This window comes from Microdochium trichocladiopsis (genome assembly GCF_020744255.1).
Source record: "Microdochium trichocladiopsis strain MPI-CAGE-CH-0230 chromosome Unknown B0I36scaffold_1, whole genome shotgun sequence".
In the NCBI taxonomy this organism is placed as follows: Eukaryota; Fungi; Ascomycota; class Sordariomycetes; order Xylariales; family Microdochiaceae; genus Microdochium; species Microdochium trichocladiopsis.
The window spans coordinates 2,066,936-2,087,170 of NW_025763544.1; the positions used below are offsets into that span (position 1 = coordinate 2,066,936).

Here is a 20,235-nt window from a genome sequence, read left to right on the forward strand (position 1 = left end):
GCGCTCCCTGGGGTGGAATGGCTCTGACCAGCACTGGGCCGGTAATGTTGTTTGATGATGAGAGTCGATTCCCACAATGCACCTGCAGCAAGGGCCTAGCCGAGGTTCCGTATTGCAGATTTCGCATAAAAAAACATTGGCGCAAATCAACATCGGTCAACTACGCTAGCCAACCCAGCGCCGCAAAAGGCTTGCCGGACGCCCATGGGACTACAGGCATACCTGTGACTTCCGCTGCTTGCCGCCCGGCCGAACCGTCGATGGGGCGGCGACGTGCAGGTGTGCTACAGGGAGGCTCAACGGGTACCACAGGGCTCCCGTGCCCCTTGTGCAACTTTCGATCTTGAATGCCCGATGCTCCATCTTACCGCGATAAATAACGTCTCTCGTGGGTTCTGCCTGAAGGACACCTCGGTTTCATCCACAGTCAGCCAATGGAAGTATTTGGTGCCACAGGTCTATTCGTAGGTCTCTGTCACGTTACACGACCGCAGGACCACACAAGCTCACGAGCCATGTGACGGCACAACTCCATATGCCGAGACGAGCCTGTCCTGTTATAACGGCTGGCTTTACGAGTGGCAGCAGGATATCATTAATCATGTCCCTATCACGATACTGGGCACAACAGGCGACCGGCCGGCAACATGCCACAGGATTTTAACTCGATGGCTCAGCAAGCGGTTCTTGTTCAACGCCGCAGCCCGTGAAGTTCGGAAGATCGTTGCTCACAAGGAGTTGCAGGATTCTCTCGAATGTGTACCCAAGATGCTCCCAGAGATTGCGTGTTCGCGAAGTGGCTCATTCGGCTTCATTTGGGGGGGGGGGGGCACGCGCCGGATCCCGGCGGTGGTGTGGTCGACAGGGGAAGTGTTGGGCTGACACGATCAGGATCAAGGGGCCGGATATGGTGCAGTTATGATTTCTCGATGCCACCAATGAGCAGGACATGGTCGCCAACCTCACGAGGACTTGACTTCGACAAAGTTTGTGTGGACAACGGGGAGGGTTGTGCTCGGACACCGCCGGCGCTTTCCCCACCTCGATATTTCCCAATGCGGGCATCAACGGGGGATCTTTGGTCTTATTATACTGTACCCGGACAAGAAGCAGGGGACAATGTGTGGGTAAGAGCAGGGGGCAGGGCCAGGGGGTGGGTTCTCGGAAAGGGCCTTTCGTGTCTTCGTGACAGGGTTGTCACGAGCTATTAACCTGCGTCCCCAGTTTGTCCCCACGAACAGGTCCCTCCATCGCTAAAGGTAGGAGGAGTAGTTGCCAGGAAGATCCTTCACGGCTCTGGCTACAGACTGAACGAACGAGTTCTGCATGCGCACCCGAGCAGGGCTGCCTGCTTGGCTGCGACGAGCGAGGATACCACATCAGCCGAGGCCAAAAGTATGGACAAAGCCACGGCGCCACGACTGTCACGCGCGCATGACCACGGCATGGCAGGCCAAGGGATGCATGTATGCTTGTCCGCATGGCCTGGATGCAGGCATGGATCTTGACACAATGCAACAAACCCCTGAGCTTCTTTTTGATTTTTGGAGGTCGCTGGTTCCCCCGTGTGTACGACGAGTCCCTTCCCAGCCTGATGCACCTGGCAATAAATAGCATTAGCATCGGACCAGACGTGCTGTGATGGATGCGCGGGACGACTAATTATGGCGGAGCGAACAGCGGCGGAAGCACAGCATGGAAAGACCGGCCCCAGCAACGATATCTGGCCATGACTCTGATGTCGCTACCTGTCATCTCCTCGGCAGTGGAAGAGAACGGACCCTTGTTCCATGCCGCCGGCCGAAAGAGAAAAAGAAAGCGAGGGCGGGGGCCATGGGCCCTACCTGCTCGGTCTAGATCTTTGGGTCGGTGGCCGGCCCAATTGCCAGCCCATTACTCCGCCTGCCGTTCCCCATGTATCGTGGCCACGGAGCATATATGCACGCAGTCGCGGGGCTGCCGACTCGCAGCACATTGATTAGATTAATATCCCGTAAAGTTACAAGCGGCACGAGATCGGGCGGGCGGGCATTCCCTGCTCGCCCGCCGGCCCAGGTGAGCTGCAGGCGGCCTTAATGACCATATTTCAGGTACATTATATCTTGCATCGGCGGCGGGAAGCGTAACGCACCGCTCGCCGGGGTGGTGGGCAACACGCCTTCTTTCCCCCCCACTATTGGCCAGGGCTTTTGGGTTAACCAAGCGGGCGGCTAGGTTGCAGAGACAATCAGGGCGGAGGTAGCAGCCGAGCGTGGTGGCGGCCGATTTGAGTATGTACCGGGGAGAGCCATCGTGGGACGCACGTCGAGGTTACTCTGTCGGGGAGGAACGGGGGTGGAGAGAGACACGGGATGATGAGCTTGATACTGAGCTGACATATATGCACGCCACGCCTCCGCCAGCCAATGTCTTAATCCAGAGTATCAGATGATGGCATGTGAACGCACGTCTTGCGTTGATGGTATTTACAGCGTGATATTATCCTAATCACGCCATGTGATTGACCGCTGCTCCGAGATTTCGTGCTCATGCCCCTTCCACGGGGAACCGGGCATGCTCACGCATCAAATGAGGGTTCTACCGGTCTACAAAGATGCCCTGATGATGGTGATGATGGATGGCACGGCCCGGGGCCGGCTTGTGCAACGACACTGCTGGAAATTCTGCTCGTGTTGGGAGCAGCAGCAGCAGCAGCAGCAGCCCATGATGGAAATACGAGAACTGGTTTTTTCTGTTCTCTTCTTCTCCAAGGCGATACACGCCCATGGGCTTGTCAGGAACTCGGGACCACACAGAGGCCAGCCTGTTGCCCAATTGTACAAGTGTCTAGCAGGCAGTGGTTGTTGTTGTGTCTGTACGCATCGATAGTGCCGCCGCTCGTGAAGGCGTGCAAGGGGAGACAAATAAAGGCTCTATATGTATATATAAAGCCCAGCAACAGCAGTGGCAGAACAGGACAAACATGGCTTTTGTAGTAGACGAGGAGACCACGGGGCTGGTATGCAAATAGAACACGCCCTCCCTCTCCCTCTCTCTTTGGGCTTACCCCCTTCCACGAGATTAAGTGTGTTGTGCATGCAAATGAGCTCGGTGTATCTTTCGTTCGCGGTGGACTCGGAAAGTGACAGGGCACCAGTGCTGACTGCGACTCTTTTGCTGGCAGTACAATATCTATGCTTCGTTCGTGTGTGAAGATCTCGGGTGACGAGCCTGGGTTTATATCTCTGTGTGAACTACCGCGCAGACTTGCCGCAAACGCCGATATGGGGGAGGGTTCGTCAAGGAGTGAAGGATTTCTGGTCTGTAGAACGCCGTAGGTCACGGATTTGGCACGGGAAACGGATGCAACCGTCACAAGAAGCAGTCCTCCAGGAGTTGCATCGTAATTCATACGCCCAATTTGCATCATCTTCGCCCAGCAATGTGCACTTTACAAAGCCATTGCAGAATCCTCAAAGACAATCCCGTGAGTGGAGCAAATCAATCACATGATCATCGTCGTGCAATATGTTCGTATACGTCTCTTATATAGGCCCCGTGTTTCTCTAGTCGGCATCATCGTGTGTTCCAGTAAGCGGGCCGGCGAGGCCCTGCATCCTTCTACCAAGAAGATCATCCGAGCTGTTCAGTCTGATGATGCTCTTTGACTTCTGCACCTGTTTCCTGCGCTTAGGCGGCAAGGACGGGCTCGCGGCGGCGCCATTGCCATTCACACCATTCAAGGGGGAGCTGCGGCCTTCTGGGCCCATGCCATCTCCGTTGACAGGAGCTGGTGATGAGATCGTGGGCATGGGCGGCGACGTGCTTCCTATTCCTGGGCTGCCCTTCGCCTTGCCTTCGTCGCTGATCGTCCGGCCCCTTGTGCGGGTCATGTTGATCTCGAGGCCACCTTCATCGCCACTGCTTTCGACCCGCCTGTGATGCCGTTGTTGTGGGCTCGCAGGGTGGAACTCCCAAGCCTGCTGCTCACGCAAAGCCCTTGCGTCGGCTGTGTCCAGCAGTTCCACAGCCCACTGCGCACAACGGTCAATGAACTTCCATGCTGGTGGGTACAGAGCTGGGAACTGGATGAAGCCGTGACTGATGCCCGGAATGAGCACCACTTCACAGATATCCTTCTCGTCAAAGTCGTCGAGCAAAGTCGGGTCGCGGCCATTGACTCTTTGTGCGTGCAGCGCGCGCTTCTCTTTTCGGAGCCGGCCAGCAAAGATGACCGTGTCATCCACCAGTGGGTCCCGCTCGCCTGTGAGAAAGTATGTCTTGGGAAACAGTTGTAGCAAGGCGTCGGGTGCCAAGATCGGCGACAGCAGATAGTCCTGAGAAAAGTCTGGACGATTATGCGGGCCAATGTAGAGAATGATCATAGCTCGCATCATCTCTGGCGTAAGGACACGATCGTTGAAATAAGACAGCATGGAGGACATGGCTAGTCGAGTACGTAAAGGTTCCGGCTGATGAGACAGCGACTTTCTCCGCGCGACCGGGCTGGCAGGCTCTTTGTCCGTCCACTCTTGTGGGTTAGCATGGGAATACTTGGGTTGCGGAGAGGCGAGTGCGGCCTGGTCCTCTTCGCCAAGTCCCTCGGCCACCACTGCGGTGTCGAGCTTGAGTGGTGGAGGGCTCTGGTCATCCTCATCGTCGGAGTGGTGTGGTGTGCCAGCGACATCGCTAAATTGCATGGTTTTCCGGCGGATGTAGTTCTTGTTCGTTGCTTTCGTCCCGCGGTCCTTGACGAGCGCCATTTGCTCGTCAGACATCCAGTTGCCGATATTCATGTCCAATGCCGGGTAAAGCAGTAGTAGTCCGTCGGGTACAGGTAAAGGTGGCTGTCCAGAGGCTATCCCGCGGCTTTTGATGTGGCTCTCGATGATCATCAAGGTCATGGCCGTTGCAATATTCCCACCTGCACTGTCGCCAGCGATTACAATCTTTGGGGCGTCACGGCCTGACATGCCGATGCATCGCCCACGACTGCGCACAATGGTCGTATAAACGTCGAAACATTCGTTCAGGGCGAATGGGAAGGGGAATTCGGGTGCCTTCTTGTAATCAAGACTCAAGACTGGCAGCCCAGTCTTTCCTGCCCATGCGAACAGCTTGTCATCGTTGCACCTCGGGTCCATAGCCACGAAACCACCACCAGGAATGTCCAAAATCATTTTGTTGATGTGGACGAGATCTGACACAGGCCCATCGTAATAGAGCCATGCGGATACGGGCTCCTTGTAGTCGCTGGTGCTCGGCCTGGGGATACGGATAGCCCGGGGTGGCCAGCGAGTGAAGCGCGGCCGAAGGAGATTCTGGAAAAACGACAAGGACGGCGAGGTGCTGCCCTTGTTCCAGCTGATCCGCAGGTGGTCGACGGTGATCATCCCTCGCACCTTGCGAACCTTGTTGTCAGCTTTCTCCGCCGCTATGAGGTAATAAATGGTGAAGAAGATGCTCGCAAAATCGCGGAGCCACTTCTTCTTGATCTTCATGGCTGTCCAGAAGCCGGCATCGAGAGCCGTCAGGACCCAGGTGGCCCGGAAGTACTTTGTATCGTACATGTTGGCCATGGGCTCGGGGCTGGCGAGGCCGACGATGGTGCTGAAGTTGCGCGTGGCATATAGGTAGACCATGGTGAGAACAACAATCTGCCATCCCGTCAGGGCCCTCGAAGAGAGCTTGGACAGGCGACGGAGTAGTGGTGGACCATGGCGAGGACCTCTGAAGATATGAGGTCAATACGAGATTGGCGACGAAGAATGCATACGTGATGCCCGAGATCTATGTGGACTTACTTCACTAAGTAGACCGACCAGAATGTCAGGACAGCGAGGACTTGCAGCCTACGCGACTTGACCGACGGCCGGCCCAGAACGTGGTCTAACATGATGGCGTATGTGCCAGGATATGTCAAGCAGCGAGTTGTCGTGTTCGAGTCCCTCGAAGGACGCGAGAGGGAAGGAAACTGGCAGTCTTGTTGGGCTATGAGTGGAGAGATGTCGAGCGGCGCCGACAGATCATGGCTCGTGGGGTTGGAGGAGCCGGGACGAGGCGCGGTTGCAAGATGTGTCTGTGTCTGTGTCTGTCTGTTGGTAGCTGAAGCCTGCAGTCTAAACCAACATGCGCAGTCGACCACGAGAGAAAAGGAGGTGATGAAGGGCGACGAGGGACGTAGGAATTAGGGTGCCGGACAGGCCGGGCCAGCAGACGCCGGTGATCTTGGTAGCGGCCGGCGTCAGTGGGGATGCGCCATCACGAGTCGGCGGGTTCCGCGTGGTGGCTGTCAAGACGTGTCAGGGCGCTGCTTGTTGCCTGCCTGCCGAGTTCCCTGGTCGGCTGCCGGTCCTGTGCAAATCACGGGCACCGCGGCGCAGACGCTGTTTCTATGCTGGTGGGTTCGTGTGGACAGGCACGGCGTGGTGGGCAAGGTCTCGTAGTGTGGTGCAAAGGTCGAGGCTGGGTAGGGATGCGCAGAGGCAGGCACGGCGACGAGTTGGTGCAGGCGTTTGCTGACATGTGACAGGCAGTCGTCATAGCTTCTGGTCACCCGCTTGCCCCAGCCTCGACTCCGCAGCACCCGCCCCAGTTTTCCCCATCCTCCCCACGGGCACAAGCGGCTTTCTCCTTCTTTCCCACAAGCGACTCGGCACCCAATGCTTACGTTGGTTATTCAACTGTTCATTGCCGCCGTGGCTATTGGCTGTCTCTGCGGTCAGTGTAGTGTGGGTGGCATTGCCAGCTCACACTTCTCCAGGCTTGCTTGCGTTCATCGTCTGCTGCCCCCACCATGCAAATATTGATGGGGGCCGCATGCAGGGACATGTGCATTCGTTCCCGCCCACACTCACTCACTTGTATTGGTTTGACACGTGCTGCACCTCCCAAAGCCCACTCTTCGCTTGGCTGTCGGCCATGATTGGCACATCCCGGCTGAAGGAACACCTGCTGGGTTACACGACGCAGGCTCTGACAAGTCCGCTCCGTTCCCGGTTCCCTGGCAGCCAATCGTTCAAGCTCTTCTAGGAATCCGGACCTCATCCGGGTGCCGTCAGACTTACGCCCGAGGGGACCTCCATCTACGGACTGTGTGTGTGTGCAGGCTGATCAGGTTTTGAGTCTCGTTGCTGGACACCCACCCACCAAGACCATGACCTCGATTCATTCCGATGTGAAAAACACTACTGTATTGCGCGTGATCAGAGCTCAGGAACCGCTTCGGCCGGCCAGAAGCCGAAGATTCTGGAAAACTGTCACATGTAAAACCCCCCGAGTTTGACAGTCAGGGGGCGATGAGGAGGTCCACCCAGGAGCTCCACCTTCGCTTCGACGATATCAGTTTCCTCAAGAGCCAAGGCCAGTCACACCGCCGCCTCAGGTACGGCTGTGGGGGATGGTTGTTCCCACAGGGACCATGATGGTGTTCATCTTCGCTTCAATGGCTCGAAGAAGTATACTTAGCCAACTGTGTACCGGCCTCACAGTTCATGAATAATAGCCAAGCATGAGGACAATGTGTACAATGGAGATAAAGAAAAGCTTTTCTCTAGGTCTTCTAATCAACAAATAACGATGAACGCCAGTCAATGCTCAACAACTTATTCAACAACACGAGCCACTATCCCTCATTACGTAGCACGCTGGCAAGAAAGTCAGCCTCGGCAAGATCACCGGGTGGCCTCAATGGCCTCCTCCAGCACCGCCAGACCTTGCGCAATCTCCTCCCCGGTGATGGTCAACGGCGGGACGAAGCGCAGCGTGTTGGTGCCGCACGTAATCACAAGCAGCCCGCGCTCCCGCGCGGCCTGCACGATCGGGTTCGGGTCTTGCGTGAGCTGCATGCCCAGGATCAGTCCCCGTCCGCGGACCTCGGTGATGAGCTCCGGGTATTTGCCGCGCAGCTCCTCAAACTTCTGCCGGAAGAGCTGCTCCTTGGCAAGAACCTCCTTCTGCAGCGTCTTGTCTGCGAGTCGCGAGACGGTGTAGTGTGCGAGGCGGCACGCCAGAGGGTTGCCGCCGAACGTGGTGCCGTGATCGCCGACCTTCATGGCCTCGCTGACGGACTCGTTGACAATGGCCGCGCCAATGGGGAAGCCATTGCCCAGGGCCTTGGCAGTGGTGATGACATCCGGGTGCGCCTCGGCAGGGAGGTGGTCGTGGGCCCAGAAGGAACCGGTGCGGGACAGGCCGCACTGGATCTCGTCGTAGATGAGCACGGCACCGACCTCCCGGCACCGCCGGGCCAGAGCAATGAGGAACTCATCCGTCGCCACGTTGACACCACCCTCGCCCTGGATCGGTTCAATGATCACACCGCACGTGGCGTCCGTGACAAGGTCGTTGATCGCAGCCACGTCGTTGTAAGTGCCGTACTTGAAACCGGGCAGCATCGGGGCAAACGGCTTCTGGTACTTTGGGTTGGGCGTCGCAGAGAGCGATCCCATGGTACGGCCGTGGAAGGAGCCCTGGAAGGAGACAATCTCGTGCTTGGCGCCGTCCTCGCCGCCTCGGAGCTTGCCGACCTTGCGGGCGAACTTGAGGGCGGCCTCGTTGGCCTCAGAGCCCGAGTTGCACACAAACACGGTCGCGGCATCATGCATGGCGCCCGTCTCGCGTGTCTTCTCAACGAGCAGCTGCGACAGCGCTCCAGTCCAGGGATTGTAGTACAAGTTCGACGCATGCATGAGTGTGGTTGACTGTTTGCAAAGTCGTATAGATTTGTCAGCAACAACTCCCATGGCAAATCGTGTGCAATGATGTCGCAAGATACCGCAAATTCCCACGGACTCCAAAGGAAAAGACTAGCATACCTGATCCGCAAGAATCCTCGCAACGCCCGGGTCACAGTGACCCAGCCCGTTCACCGCGATACCGGACGTTAAGTCCAGATACTTGCGGTTCTCGAGATCCCACAGGAAACTGCCCTCGCCGCGGACAAACACGGGCGACGGCCGCGCGTACGTCGCCAGCATGTACTGCGAGTGCTCCTTCACCATGGCCGCGCTGGCCGAGTCGGCGGCCGGGTCCGGATTCGGCAGGGACGCCTCGCGCGCAATGGCATCTTTCGTGGGCTGGGACAGGCTGCTTGCAGTGGCCTGCGACGAGAGAGTTCGCTTCACCGCTGTGGTGGCAGTGGACTTGCGGGCCAGGGCGGCTACGGCGCGCTGGGTTGGGGCGCGAAAGGCCATTGTGCTATCGTGACGATGATGATGAAGGTGACGAGAGAAGATTCGCTAAGCTCTTGCTGTTTGATGTCCGAAACGGAATTGATGCAACCCGGTTACACCGGAGTGTTCGGGTATGCCTTGATCCTTTTTTAAAGGGAGTTCAGTCCAGGAACTGAATCGCTGGCTCCGAACGAGTATCGTGCAACAATCACAGAATTGACTCAGTGGTGACAGCGCGATGTTGTTGCCGCGATGAGTCGTTCCCTCCACATTGAACCCCACGATGAATTGTAGCGGGACAATCGATAATTGCTCGCTCCCAAGAGCTTTTTTTTTGCTCGCTTTTCAGGCCGATGTCGGGGCCTTCCTGGTCTCCAGCGGGTTGGGCCTGCTGAATATGGGCCCACTTTTGTGACCTTGCAGCTCCCGACTAATACCAGCACGCCCTCTCTTGATGCGATAATGACATTCAGGTCACAGATGCGGGGCTAGAAGGTACTTTCGATGGTCTCAAGGGCGTCGTTTTGACAAGTTGTAGTAATAGATTTGCGTTACCTTCGAGGTATAAATATCATGTTGTAGGGTCCATGGTGGAATTGGTTCATTCAATGTGACATTTAGAGGGATCACCACTACCAGGACAATTACCACGACAACAACACAGGACGCTTTGCCACGAATACAGAGACGGCATGATAAATCCCTTCATTACCATTTCGACAAAGTAACATTGTCAGAACCCCAAACACCGTATCACAATGCTATGCTGGCCAACCAAACTCCAGTTGTAATGGTAACCCTCCAAGGCTGAGGGATATTGCTTTGGCATCGATGAATGAATAACGCCATACTCTTAGAACAAACTTGAAACAGATACACAACATCGGTACGCCAGCAAGCGCGCAGCCGCGTTTTCGTAAAGCCGGTACTCTTTGGGTACCATTCTGCTGGGTCGCTTACTCGAAAGGCGCACAAGTGAAAGCGCCACGGACCTTGCCTGACTCGTAAGATTCGATCTAGAAGAAAAGTCATTAGCAGCCGAATCACCTCTAATAGCTTCATAACGTCCCAGGAAAAACTTACAATGTCGACAATGGCAGAGTAGGTACCGCCAACAAGGACAACAATACCAATGATCAGGATGAGCAAGTTGAAGATTCCCTTGGCCAAGTTCTTCTTCTCAAACAGCGAGCCCTCCCGAATCAGCATAAACCACATGATGGCCGGGAAGTAAAAGGTGAAGCCGGAAATGAAGAGCGCCGAGCTGATTGACAACAGATCAGAGAAGAACGGAATGGCCTCGGCGATGACCCAGGCAATGAGGGTAATAAAGCTGACGAGAGCCAGCCAGGTAGTCCAGCCCTTGGGGGTGTTGATGAAGCGAACGACAGAGTTCTTGTAGACACGTCCGTGAATGTAACGGGTAACAACGGTGGTATTGATCGAACCCGAGATGAAGATGACGGGAAGCGCAACGCCGAAGGCGACCTTGGAGATGAGCGGGCCGGCAGACAGCAGAGCGGGCGACTTGACACCAGCACCGACCGAGTAGTAGATGACCGCACCAGTCAAGGTGTAGATGATGATTTCGACGATACCAAGAACCCAGATAGACTTGACAAAGTCCTTGGGAGTGTGCATCTCGTCCATGAAGGAGAACTGGCAAACGGCAAAGCTGTAAGCGAAGACAATGTTGGTAATAGCAACAAATGCCTTGGAGAAGGTGAGATCCTCCGTGGGCCAGGCCGACCAGGGTACCGCAGCGGCAACATCGGCGGCGTGCTCGCCGCGGGTGATGCCGGTGGCAATCATGGTGATGAGAATGGCAGCAATGATTGAGACGAAGTCGATGTAGCCAAGAATGGCGACCTCGGCGAAAGATGGCGGGATAGCCACAATCAGCAAGATGATGGCAGAGACTACGCCAAAGACCAGAGAGCAAGCGCCGTTGCCAGTGATGTTGAGGAACGCGATTGTGCCGGTCAAGCAGTGGCTACCGACCAAAAAGGTGAGCTGGAGCACAAACATGACCGATACAATCTCGTAACCGACTTTGCCGAACATGAGTCTGCCAGCATCGGCGTAATGCGAGACCTCGGGGAACTTGAGCTTGACCTATATTTCGTCTTGGTGAGCTGTCTGTTATGCAAAAAGTCGCATCGAGTGATAACAGAGATTTAGAGCCAGAGATTGTTCTTGCAAGTCCTTACCTGACCAACAACGTAACTGGTGTAGATGGCGATGAGGCCGAGTCCCACCGTCAGGATGACACCAGCTACCATGCCCAGTGTGGCGAAAGCGGCGGGCATGCTCAGACTGCCGAGAGCGATGGCCTCGACGATGAGAACGACCGTGAGACGCTTCCATCCAAGACGCTTGAAGTGGGCGTTGCCCTGCTTCTCGAGCTGGCTGATCTCGCCGACAGTCTCGCTGTTAGAGGAGCCCTGGGAGGAGTGGTTGTCATCCTCCTTATCGCTGACAACTCCGGGAGCCGGGGGCTGAGCAGCCTGAATGCTGTCCTTGTAGTTGACGGTGGTAGCCATGTTGTCCGTGGGCTGCTCACAGGCCGCGTGGTGGCTGTTGCGTGCTTGGTTGAAAAGCTTGGACGCAGGGGCGGCGTTGAACGGCTGTTCTGGCAGACTGGTCTGGCTCAGATGGAGGTAAACGATGTTCCGCAGGAGGGCCGGGCGGGATGGATACGACAGAAGAAGCAAGAGAGACGAGAACGGGAGCACTGGGGAGGAAAAACCTGCAGGCTATATTGCCATTAGGTAAATGGGGACTCTAGGGCTTTTGAAATACGGAGGCGCGACTCCAGAGTTGCGAGTGGGGAGGCACCTTCTACCGCGGATCTAGAGCACGGGGTTCGGCCGTGCGTCGACCTTAATCGCTCGTGGTTGCTAAGTGCCATTATCACATCGGATCCAGAGAACCACGCAGACGGGAGAGATAAGCACGAAACACAACCTGGAGCTCGAGGGGTCCTCTCGCCTCGCCATGCACACCGAGCATCCACGACCGGCGGTCGTGTGGGGATGGGGGTCCATACTGCACACGTGCCCGGGCGCATGAGATGGTCCATAGCACGACTAGAGCCGTCCGTCCCAATGAATGTTCCGGGGTGTGTAATAGATGACAGGATGTTTACTATGCTGGCTCGACCGATGTGTTGATCCTGCTGGCCTGCCAGGGTTGCAGCTTACACGGAACACGAGTCACGGCCGTTTGTTGACGTAATAGCACAGGTCATCAATGCCCTTTGGGACCTGGACTCAGCCAGAGAGAGAAAGAGAGAGAGAGATAAGAAATGCATACCAGCACAGACACGAACACAGTTGCATCCATCGTGGAACAGCCGCCTCTGTCCATGGATGATTAATATGCTTGCAGGCCGTCGGGGCGCGAGGAAGGCGCAGGATGCTACGTCGTGGGCATTTCTGTGAGTGTGCCGGCGACGTAATATGGTGATGTCTGTGTGATCTTCCCTGCCGCACGGCTTGGCCCACAGACAAGCTTCCACAGGGCCCGGCGGCGCAGGGGGCGGGCGAATCAGGGCACTGCCGATGGGCCCCCCAGCGCCTCGATCCTCGCCGATGAGGCAATCGCGGGCCCTAGCGGCAGCCAAGTCGGCCGTTTTGTGTTCTCTTAGCTAATTCGAACTTGCTGTAAGCTGCTGCGAGACGCCCGTCCGCGCTAGTCAGGGATTGCTGCTTTCTCGCCGCGCGCCACCTCCCGCGCTCTGCGTCGCCCTTGATTGGCTGCCATGGGCCCTCCCGTCATCGACAGCCACCCTGCAGCACCTGCCGGGACTTGCGGCTCCAAGCTCGCAGGGGCCGCGTCCGGAGGGGACCGGACCACCTCGTCTTCGTTCCACGCCTCCTCTTTTGATTCTCGCCGTCCTGCATTGTGCGTACTGTACAGATGCTGCAACACCACCCGCGCACGAGACGCTCGCAGGGCACCCGTGCACTCCAAGAAGGCCCGGTTACCAGCGGGCCTCGTTGTCTGGCATCGCCCCATGCAGTGCAGGATCATCCTCCTGCCATCCAAGCCAGGGAATTTCCCGGATACGGCGCTTGTACACTCGCTCCGTAAGGGTCCTTCCCAGCTGGGAACAATCTCGCGTGCTGGCAAGCCGACCACTACATGCAGGCCACCGCGGGACGACACGAAAAGCGCACAGGACAGGCTCGGTGTCCAATACAGCAATGATGGCGCTGCAGCACGGCTACAGATGATAGAATATCATGCAGGAGCCATCGAACGCTACCGAGCCTTCATATGTCTTGGCCGGGGACTTCGCACACCCCCGTTCCGACCATCGTGAATCTTCCAAGTGCCGAGTCTTGACCCAGACCGGCATAGATTCCTAAAAGTCGGGCAGAAACGGGACGTGGCTGGCTGGGTGCTTTGTTCCTAGGAATTGAGAACAATAACCGCATTGCCGACGTGGCTGGTCCTCGGCACGACAAACTAGAAAAACTCTGCTCAACTGAAATTTCGGACGATCAACATATCCGTTATGCGCTAAGAACACTGCACCGGGATCTGTTTCAACCTATCCATCCGAACTAAACGACATGCATGGCACAAAAGAACTTGCATTGGGCATGAGAGATTCGTTCCGACGGCGTATATCAACCTCGAGTATGCGTTCGAGCTTTTTGGATACGCATGAAGCACCATCCAGGCATTCTTCTTTCCTGGTTGAAGAAGAAGCCCGGGTGGGGCCGTGAGCCAAGCCCCGGTGTAAAGTGGATACAGCCGGTCGGCGCCCGGACCTGCCGAGGCTGTGGACAGAATAAACTGGACAGGTGCTGTACAGCATGGATCTACATTGTCCGGTTTATTCTGTCCACAGCCTCGCCTGCCAGACCCTCGGTCAGCCTTTTCGGCGTGGCCATGCGGACGTCCAATACGTAACGGAAACCTCCCCTGGACACCTCGCATTCCACAATGCCAGTAGCAGATCCAGACACGTTGCAGGCAAACGTGTCAGACATCTCGGCTAGTCAGTGCTTCTCAATTCTTGTTACTCTATCATTACCTACATGCTCTCCAGTCGCACCATGTTCTCCATGTTTTCTCCAGGTTTTGCCCTTCTTCACTGCGTTCTCTCTGCATGCATTGCGTATTTCTCCAGCTTCTGTACCCCGGGCCCGGCGTTGCGTTGACAAGCTGAATCTCCCGGGAAAACCTGGGGCGACGCCGTGACGAGGTTCGTGTTACGTTTTTCTCCACGGGCCTGCTGAAACAGGCAAGTCCTGCCACTGCGCTGGGCCATATGCATGGATGCCAGGTCGATTTTCTGCCTCGTAGTTTAGGCATCAGCGGATCGTGCGTCGACACGCCGAACACGATGACTTGCCACCAGTAGCCACGAGGCGATCAGGCAGACGCAATTACTGACGACGAGGATTTTTCGGGGAGGGAAAAGATCCTAATGGATCGACTTATGTATGTGTAAGGGAGGTCGAGGAGCACGCGACATACCAAACACCATGCTGCATTTTGTAGATGACACAACGTCGCCTGATTAGTGGACTCCTCCGGTTCACAGGCGCGTTCTGTCGCGATTCCCCGTTGGAAATGCAGTAGACTCGCCTTGCGAGCCTATCGATACGATTTGACAATAGGAGTAGATTTGTTGCTAACTGTAGACTGTTGACTCTGTGTGTATCTTCGGTTTGCAGGCGGAGCTGAGCACGCTTGCTTGCTGCATTCAAACAACGATGTAACCGACGAAGGCATACGTACAGGAGAGCATTCCTCGCTTAGCCACATGACAAGTTGTCGCGATGTACTTGACTACGTACCGTTCTGTGGCCGCACTGCACTTTTCCGCAGAGTGTCGTTCCCAGCGTGCTGGTGTCGCATGAACTGATGGGAGTGTCACCTTGGCTGAGCGGCCGTGTCAAAGCACAACCTCGCGGGAGAAGCAGATGGGCCTGTGCGACTAGCCATTTGATTGGCAGCGGTTTGCTGTCTGAACGTGGATTTCCAGACTTCGCCGGTGTCCTATTGGTCAATGAGTTTATTGGGGCGTCAATTGAGGTAGAACTCGAGAATGTCTGTATTCGCCCCTTGGCATTCGGCTGCTTCGTGAGAATGTGTGTGACGATTCTCGCGAAAGAACAATAAAGCTGGTGCAACAAAGCAATCTAGCGGAGAATCAATAAGGATGCAGTGCCACATGCGCAAATGTATCGTCCAAATCCACATTCACGTGAGGCCTGCGCACAGTCTCTCTCCAGGCCGCAGCTAATCAATCTGTGCCCCTTAGCTTCCAACATCCACAAGTAAAGACATAATCCCGAGGAAACAATACCAGGGCATCTTCGCCGATCTACTTGCACTCCCGCGCATGCATTGGTGACATGTTTGTCGAAGGTCATTTGAAGCGGAGTCGTTGCAACGCTGATAGACATAGAGGGTAGATTGTGTTTTAGATAGCAAGCGAATTTAGATGAGTGCTGGCAACATCGAACAATCTTTATGGGGTGCCGGCGCACAGGGTTTATTGGCTGTGCACGTTGTCCTTGCACTGTGACTAATTAGCGAAGAAAAGCCTGTAGTCGCTGCCCAAAGTTTCGTTGGTGTTTAGAGCATCGCTGGTTGAGAACAATTGTCCGAAGGTCAAGAATGTCCAGATGCATGGAAGTGGACGAAATGCCCGCGAGGAATGAAGCAGCTAAAATATCAAACAAGTGATGTCTGTGACTAGGTCGTGACCATGGCCTGAGTGTCGTTGGACAAATCATAAAAAGTATAGCAGGCTACAGCACTCTCATCAACAGCCGAATCTACAAACACCACGCATGGATGAGCACGGTGCGAAAGCGATAGCGAGCAAAAAATGGCTGGCCACAGAGCAGCTGCAACACGTGATCACCACACGATCCTACAAGCCAAAGAGATCTGCCCAGAGTGCCAGATCGACCCTCCCAACCTCGCTGAGGAGTCCGTCGCCGGCGATGTCGTCTGCACAGACTGCGGGCTCGTCCTACAGAACCGCATGATTGACGAACGGGCCGAGTGGCGGACCTTTTCCAACGACGACGTCGGCAGCAGCAACCCGTCGCGGGTGGGCGAGACCATGACCAACGACGATGACCTCCACCAAGGCTCTCACCTACACACCACCATCGCAAACAGTGGGAGAAGCAGTACTAAGCTGAGCCATGGCCTCGAGCGGGCACAGGCAAGGAGCATCCACGAACCACGAGCTTTTTCGCTGCGCCACGCCTCGGCCGAGATTGAGGAGTGCTGCGATGGGCTCAGACTCGACGTGAGCCACGTGAGGTGCGTCAAGCAGCTGTACAGGCATGCTCTGGACCTCGGCTGGCTGCACCGCCATGCCCGCAGAACGAGCATCTCGGTGTGCATAGCTGTAGTGTGCAGCCGAGTGTTCAACAAGTCGCGATCCCTCGATGAGATTCGCAGGACTCTGGATGTGGAAAGGAAATTGTTTGGGCAGTGTTTTCGGGCCGTGTACCGAAATTATAGGCTCGAGGAAGAGGCCAGCAAAGATGCCCGAAGCTTGAAGAAGAAACAGGAAGAAAAATCGACTGAGATTGGAGGACAACCCACCAGGGGCGGCTATTTCTTTGCAGAACAGGCCAATTCTGAACCTGAGCCCTGGGGGTCGCAGGGACGAGTGGTACAGAACAAATCAGACCACTCGCCCATCCCTGGGCCGGCGCAGGAAGGGTCGAATAATGTCAGCATGGAAGAGGCAGAAGACGCTCCAATAACAAAGACGACTATCGGAGTCTGCGAGCGGATCTGCGATCGGCTCGACTTCCAAAGGCCCTTTGAGGTTATCAAGGTCGCCACAAGCATTATACACATAGCGATGGACACGCTTGGTGGGAAGCCACCGAAGACGATAGCGGCGGCTTGTGTCCTGATGGCATGTCAACTATTGCAATACGAACGGTCGACCAAGGAGATCTCGGCGGCGGGAAACTGTGGGCTTGCTGCCATCAAGAAGGCCTACGAAAAGATCTGGCTGGAGCGAGAGGAAATTGTGGGATGCAGCCCGGAATGCGTGGAGCGGGGTCTGAGATCGGACATCATCGAGGCGAGGCCTTGGCAACGATGAGAAGACATTTGTCAGGTCCATGTGGTGGGCATCAAAATATGTTTCAGTCTCGTGGCAGACTAGAGTGCCATTGAAGTCAGCAGAATAGTAGTTGTGATGCCAAAGGCAAAGACTGATGTGTAGTCTCACACCCATATTTAAGCATACACTTCTGGGAGTATGGATTCTACTTATACTGGACGAGCTTGGTGATAGCAATGTACTTTGCCTACTTAGACCAAGAGAGATGCAAGGGACAGTCAAATATAGAGTCGCAAGCTGAGCGAAGTCGATCTCGAAGCCGGGGTTCGGGCGGAGCGGCCCCACATAGCGGGCTTGGCGCACTCGACCCTGATGTCTCAGATAAGATAAGCCCCATCGCAACCACTTTTTTTTCCTGGATGCGGCGCTGGCTCGCGCTGGCTGCACATCCTGCCGGGAGCTTCTGGCGTTTCTCTTGTCCTTTCGTTGTGCACCCTTCTCCTGCCTTGAGATCTCAGCACAACACCGCAGGCACCATGGTCAAGAAGAAGGTTGCCGCCCTCGAGAAGGTCGAGGCTGATCTGGCTGGCCTCCAGTACAAGATCCGCCGCGATCCTCAGGACTACAAGAACGAGTTCGAGGAGAATTGGTACCAGTACCTCACGGCGCTCGACACATTCCTTGCCTCGCCCGCAAACGCCGACGCCAACTCCCTGATCAAGTTCCGCGACCAGATCGACTTTGTCGCCCACGTAGCCGACTGCTACCCCGAATACACCACCGGCTTCCCCGATGGCCTCAGAGATATCCTAACCCGCCACCATGCGGTGCTCGAGCCCGAGCTGCGTGAAAAGATTGTCTCCAGCTTGGTCCTTCTGCGGCGGAAATATATCGTCGACTCCAGCTACCTACTGACCACGCTCTTCCCCGTCCTCGTCAGCACCCCGTCAAAGTCGCTGCGAACCTTGCTCTTCCAGCGCATCGTGAGCGACCTGCGCAACTCCAACACCAAGTCCAACAACCACAAGCTCAACCGCACCATGCAAGGTGTCCTGCAGACCCTAGTCACGTCCGATCGCTCGAACCCGAAGGCGATATGGGCTGTCAAGATTGTACGAGAGCTCTGGAAGCGGCAGATATGGACCGACGCGAAGCCCGTCGAGGTCATGAAGGAGGCTTGCCTGTCAGAAGATGAAAAGGTGGCCGTGGGCGGTGTTCGCTTCTTCCTCGGTGGCGACAAGGAGCGAGAGGAGCTCGAAGACGAACAAAGCGACGAGGAGGTCATTGACATCAAAAAGGTCAAGCATCAGATCGGCATCAACAAGAAGACCAAGAAGAAGAAGGCGGCTCTGGACAAGGCGGTGGACAAGTTGAAGCGTCTGGATAGGAAGAAGAATGCGCCGCACCCGCTCAACTTCTCGGCGCTGCATCTTCTGCACGACCCGCAGGGTTTTGCCGAGCAGCTCTTCGATAAGCACCTCCAAAGCTCGCGCTGCAGGTTCGCCCTGCAGAGCAAGCTGGCCATTCTGCAGCTGGTCACTCGCCTGGTCGGTCTGCACCAGCTGACGGTCATTTCGCTCTACTCGTGGTTCATCAAGTACTTGACACCACGCCAGCAGTCGGTCACCTCGTTCTTGGCCTCCCTCGCTCAGGCAGTCCACTCCCTCGTACCGCCGGACGTGCTCGAGCCCCTCATTGTCAAGATCGCCAATGAGTTTGTCTCTGAAGCGGCTGCTGCTGAAGTCGCAGCGGCAGGTCTCAATTCTATCCGCGAGATCTGTGCGCGACAACCGTTGGCCATGACTGAGACACTGCTTCAGGATTTGGTACAATACAGAAAATCTAAAGACAAGGGTGTCATGATGGCGGCCAAGGGTCTTCTATCACTCTACAGAGAACAGGGAGCTGAGATGCTGACAAAGCGCGATCGTGGCAAGGATGCCACGATCGGCCTGAGGAGTGGATCGCAGAAGCAGCAGAGGTTCGGCGAGGTCGCGGTAGGCGGCATCGAGGGTCTCGAGCTTCTCGAGCAATACAAGGAAGAGCAGAGGAAACGCAAACGTGCAGAGAAGGGCCTACCTGAAGACGGCGAGGATGGCGAGGAAGACGAAGAGGAGGAGGAGGAAGATGGCGGCTGGGAGGTTGCATCCGATGACAGCAGTGACTCTGGCGAGTGGATCCGGGTCAGCGACTCTGAAGATGAGGACGCGGAGCCGGCGGCCAAGAAGCAGAGGCTCGAGGGCGAGGACGATGACAAGGAGAATGCCGAGGCTGCCACAACTGCACTTTCGAAGCTTGCCATGACCCAGATCCTCACGCCCGCAGATCTCGCCAAGCTCAAAGAGCTGCAGGCCGAGGCGAAACTCGACAAGGTGATGGGCAATAAGAAACGCAAGGAGGAGATCGAGCGTCATCGCGACGAAGGATTGACCTCTGAGCAGATTGAAGCCCCGGCGAAGCTGAGAAAGAGCACCAAGGAAGAGCGCCTGGCCATGGCCAAGGAGGGCAAGCCGGGAAGAGACGAGCACAAGTCGACACAGGCCATCAGGAAGTCCAAGAAGGAGGCCGAGGGCAAGTCGACGACGAACAAGGAGAAGGCACGGAAGAAGAACTTCCTCATGACGATTGGCAAAGCCAAGACAAAACACAAGCGCAGTCTGGTTGCGACACAAAAGGCGCTGAGAAACCACATTGACCGCAGCAAGTCTGGAGGCCGGCGCAGGAATGGTATCTCGAAATAGACGCATTAGATTTGGGCAGCAAATATACCCCACCGATCTTGATCACAGAACAGCTGGGACATCTGACTCTTGACACTAGCGAGTACCCAAGTGCGACCACTAGGATTATGCTGCGGTAAGCTTGGTATGCGTGTTTGCCAAGGCTTCAGATGTCACTCGCACAGGCACACAACTCTCGCTGCCTATACTGAATCAGCGTCCCGGTGTCAAGGGAAAGAACGTGATTTATGGTCGGTTATCGGCTAACTCGACGTTGCGCTCGCGGGTCTCGCGCCTG

The 20,235-nt window shown here is 56.0% G+C and overlaps 6 protein-coding genes across 6 annotated transcripts; 3 read left to right on the forward strand and 3 right to left on the reverse strand.

Annotated features, from left to right (window-relative positions):
- Positions 1-3,260: 3,260 nt before the first annotated feature.
- On the reverse strand, positions 3,261-6,053 carry B0I36DRAFT_7359 (Alpha/Beta hydrolase protein). The gene is made up of 2 exons (XM_046163300.1): positions 5,784-6,053; positions 3,261-5,709 (listed from the first exon to the last, which is right to left on the reverse strand). The coding sequence occupies exons 1-2, from the start codon at positions 5,873-5,875 to the stop codon at positions 3,546-3,548; spliced, it is 2,256 nt and encodes a 751-aa protein (XP_046018288.1). The 5' UTR covers positions 5,876-6,053; the 3' UTR covers positions 3,261-3,545.
- Positions 6,054-7,652: 1,599 nt separating this feature from the next.
- On the reverse strand, positions 7,653-9,173 carry B0I36DRAFT_344012 (acetylornithine aminotransferase; the record flags this gene model as incomplete). The annotated part of the gene is made up of 2 exons (XM_046156218.1): positions 7,653-8,681; positions 8,796-9,173. The coding sequence occupies 2 exons, from the start codon at positions 9,171-9,173 to the stop codon at positions 7,653-7,655; spliced, it is 1,407 nt and encodes a 468-aa protein (XP_046018289.1).
- Positions 9,174-9,640: 467 nt separating this feature from the next.
- On the reverse strand, positions 9,641-11,807 carry B0I36DRAFT_7383 (transmembrane amino acid transporter protein-domain-containing protein). The gene is made up of 3 exons (XM_046163303.1): positions 11,363-11,807; positions 10,236-11,267; positions 9,641-10,168 (listed from the first exon to the last, which is right to left on the reverse strand). The coding sequence occupies exons 1-3, from the start codon at positions 11,693-11,695 to the stop codon at positions 10,109-10,111; spliced, it is 1,425 nt and encodes a 474-aa protein (XP_046018290.1). The 5' UTR covers positions 11,696-11,807; the 3' UTR covers positions 9,641-10,108.
- Positions 11,808-12,915: 1,108 nt separating this feature from the next.
- On the forward strand, positions 12,916-13,479 carry B0I36DRAFT_344014 (uncharacterized protein; the record flags this gene model as incomplete). The annotated part of the gene is made up of 1 exon (XM_046156219.1): positions 12,916-13,479. One exon carries the CDS (start codon positions 12,916-12,918, stop codon positions 13,477-13,479), a length of 564 nt encoding a protein of 187 aa, XP_046018291.1.
- A 2,529-nt stretch (positions 13,480-16,008) lies between these two features.
- B0I36DRAFT_234931 (uncharacterized protein) lies at positions 16,009-17,256 on the forward strand (the record flags this gene model as incomplete). Its single annotated transcript, XM_046149359.1, has 2 exons — positions 16,009-16,630; positions 16,829-17,256. The coding sequence occupies 2 exons, from the start codon at positions 16,009-16,011 to the stop codon at positions 17,254-17,256; spliced, it is 1,050 nt and encodes a 349-aa protein (XP_046018292.1).
- Positions 17,257-17,651: 395 nt separating this feature from the next.
- On the forward strand, positions 17,652-20,040 carry B0I36DRAFT_310239 (SDA1-domain-containing protein). Its single transcript, XM_046152230.1, has one exon. It carries the CDS (start codon positions 17,754-17,756, stop codon positions 19,956-19,958), a length of 2,205 nt encoding a protein of 734 aa, XP_046018293.1. The 5' UTR covers positions 17,652-17,753; the 3' UTR covers positions 19,959-20,040.
- The last annotated feature ends 195 nt before the right edge of the window (positions 20,041-20,235 follow it).

Coding starts and splice junctions, on each gene's coding strand:
- B0I36DRAFT_7359 (XM_046163300.1), bottom strand. CDS start 5,875: ATGTTAGACCACGTTCTGGGCCGGCCGTCGGTCAAGTCGCGTAGGCTG. Junction 5,710..5,783: donor TGGTCGGTCTACTTAGTGAA/GTAAGTCCACAT, acceptor TCATATCTTCAG/AGGTCCTCGCCATGGTCCAC.
- B0I36DRAFT_310239 (XM_046152230.1), top strand. CDS start 17,754: ATGGTCAAGAAGAAGGTTGCCGCCCTCGAGAAGGTCGAGGCTGATCTG.
- B0I36DRAFT_7383 (XM_046163303.1), bottom strand. CDS start 11,695: ATGGCTACCACCGTCAACTACAAGGACAGCATTCAGGCTGCTCAGCCC. Junction 11,268..11,362: donor CCAGTTACGTTGTTGGTCAG/GTAAGGACTTGC, acceptor GACGAAATATAG/GTCAAGCTCAAGTTCCCCGA. Junction 10,169..10,235: donor ACTCTGCCATTGTCGACATT/GTAAGTTTTTCC, acceptor CTTTTCTTCTAG/ATCGAATCTTACGAGTCAGG.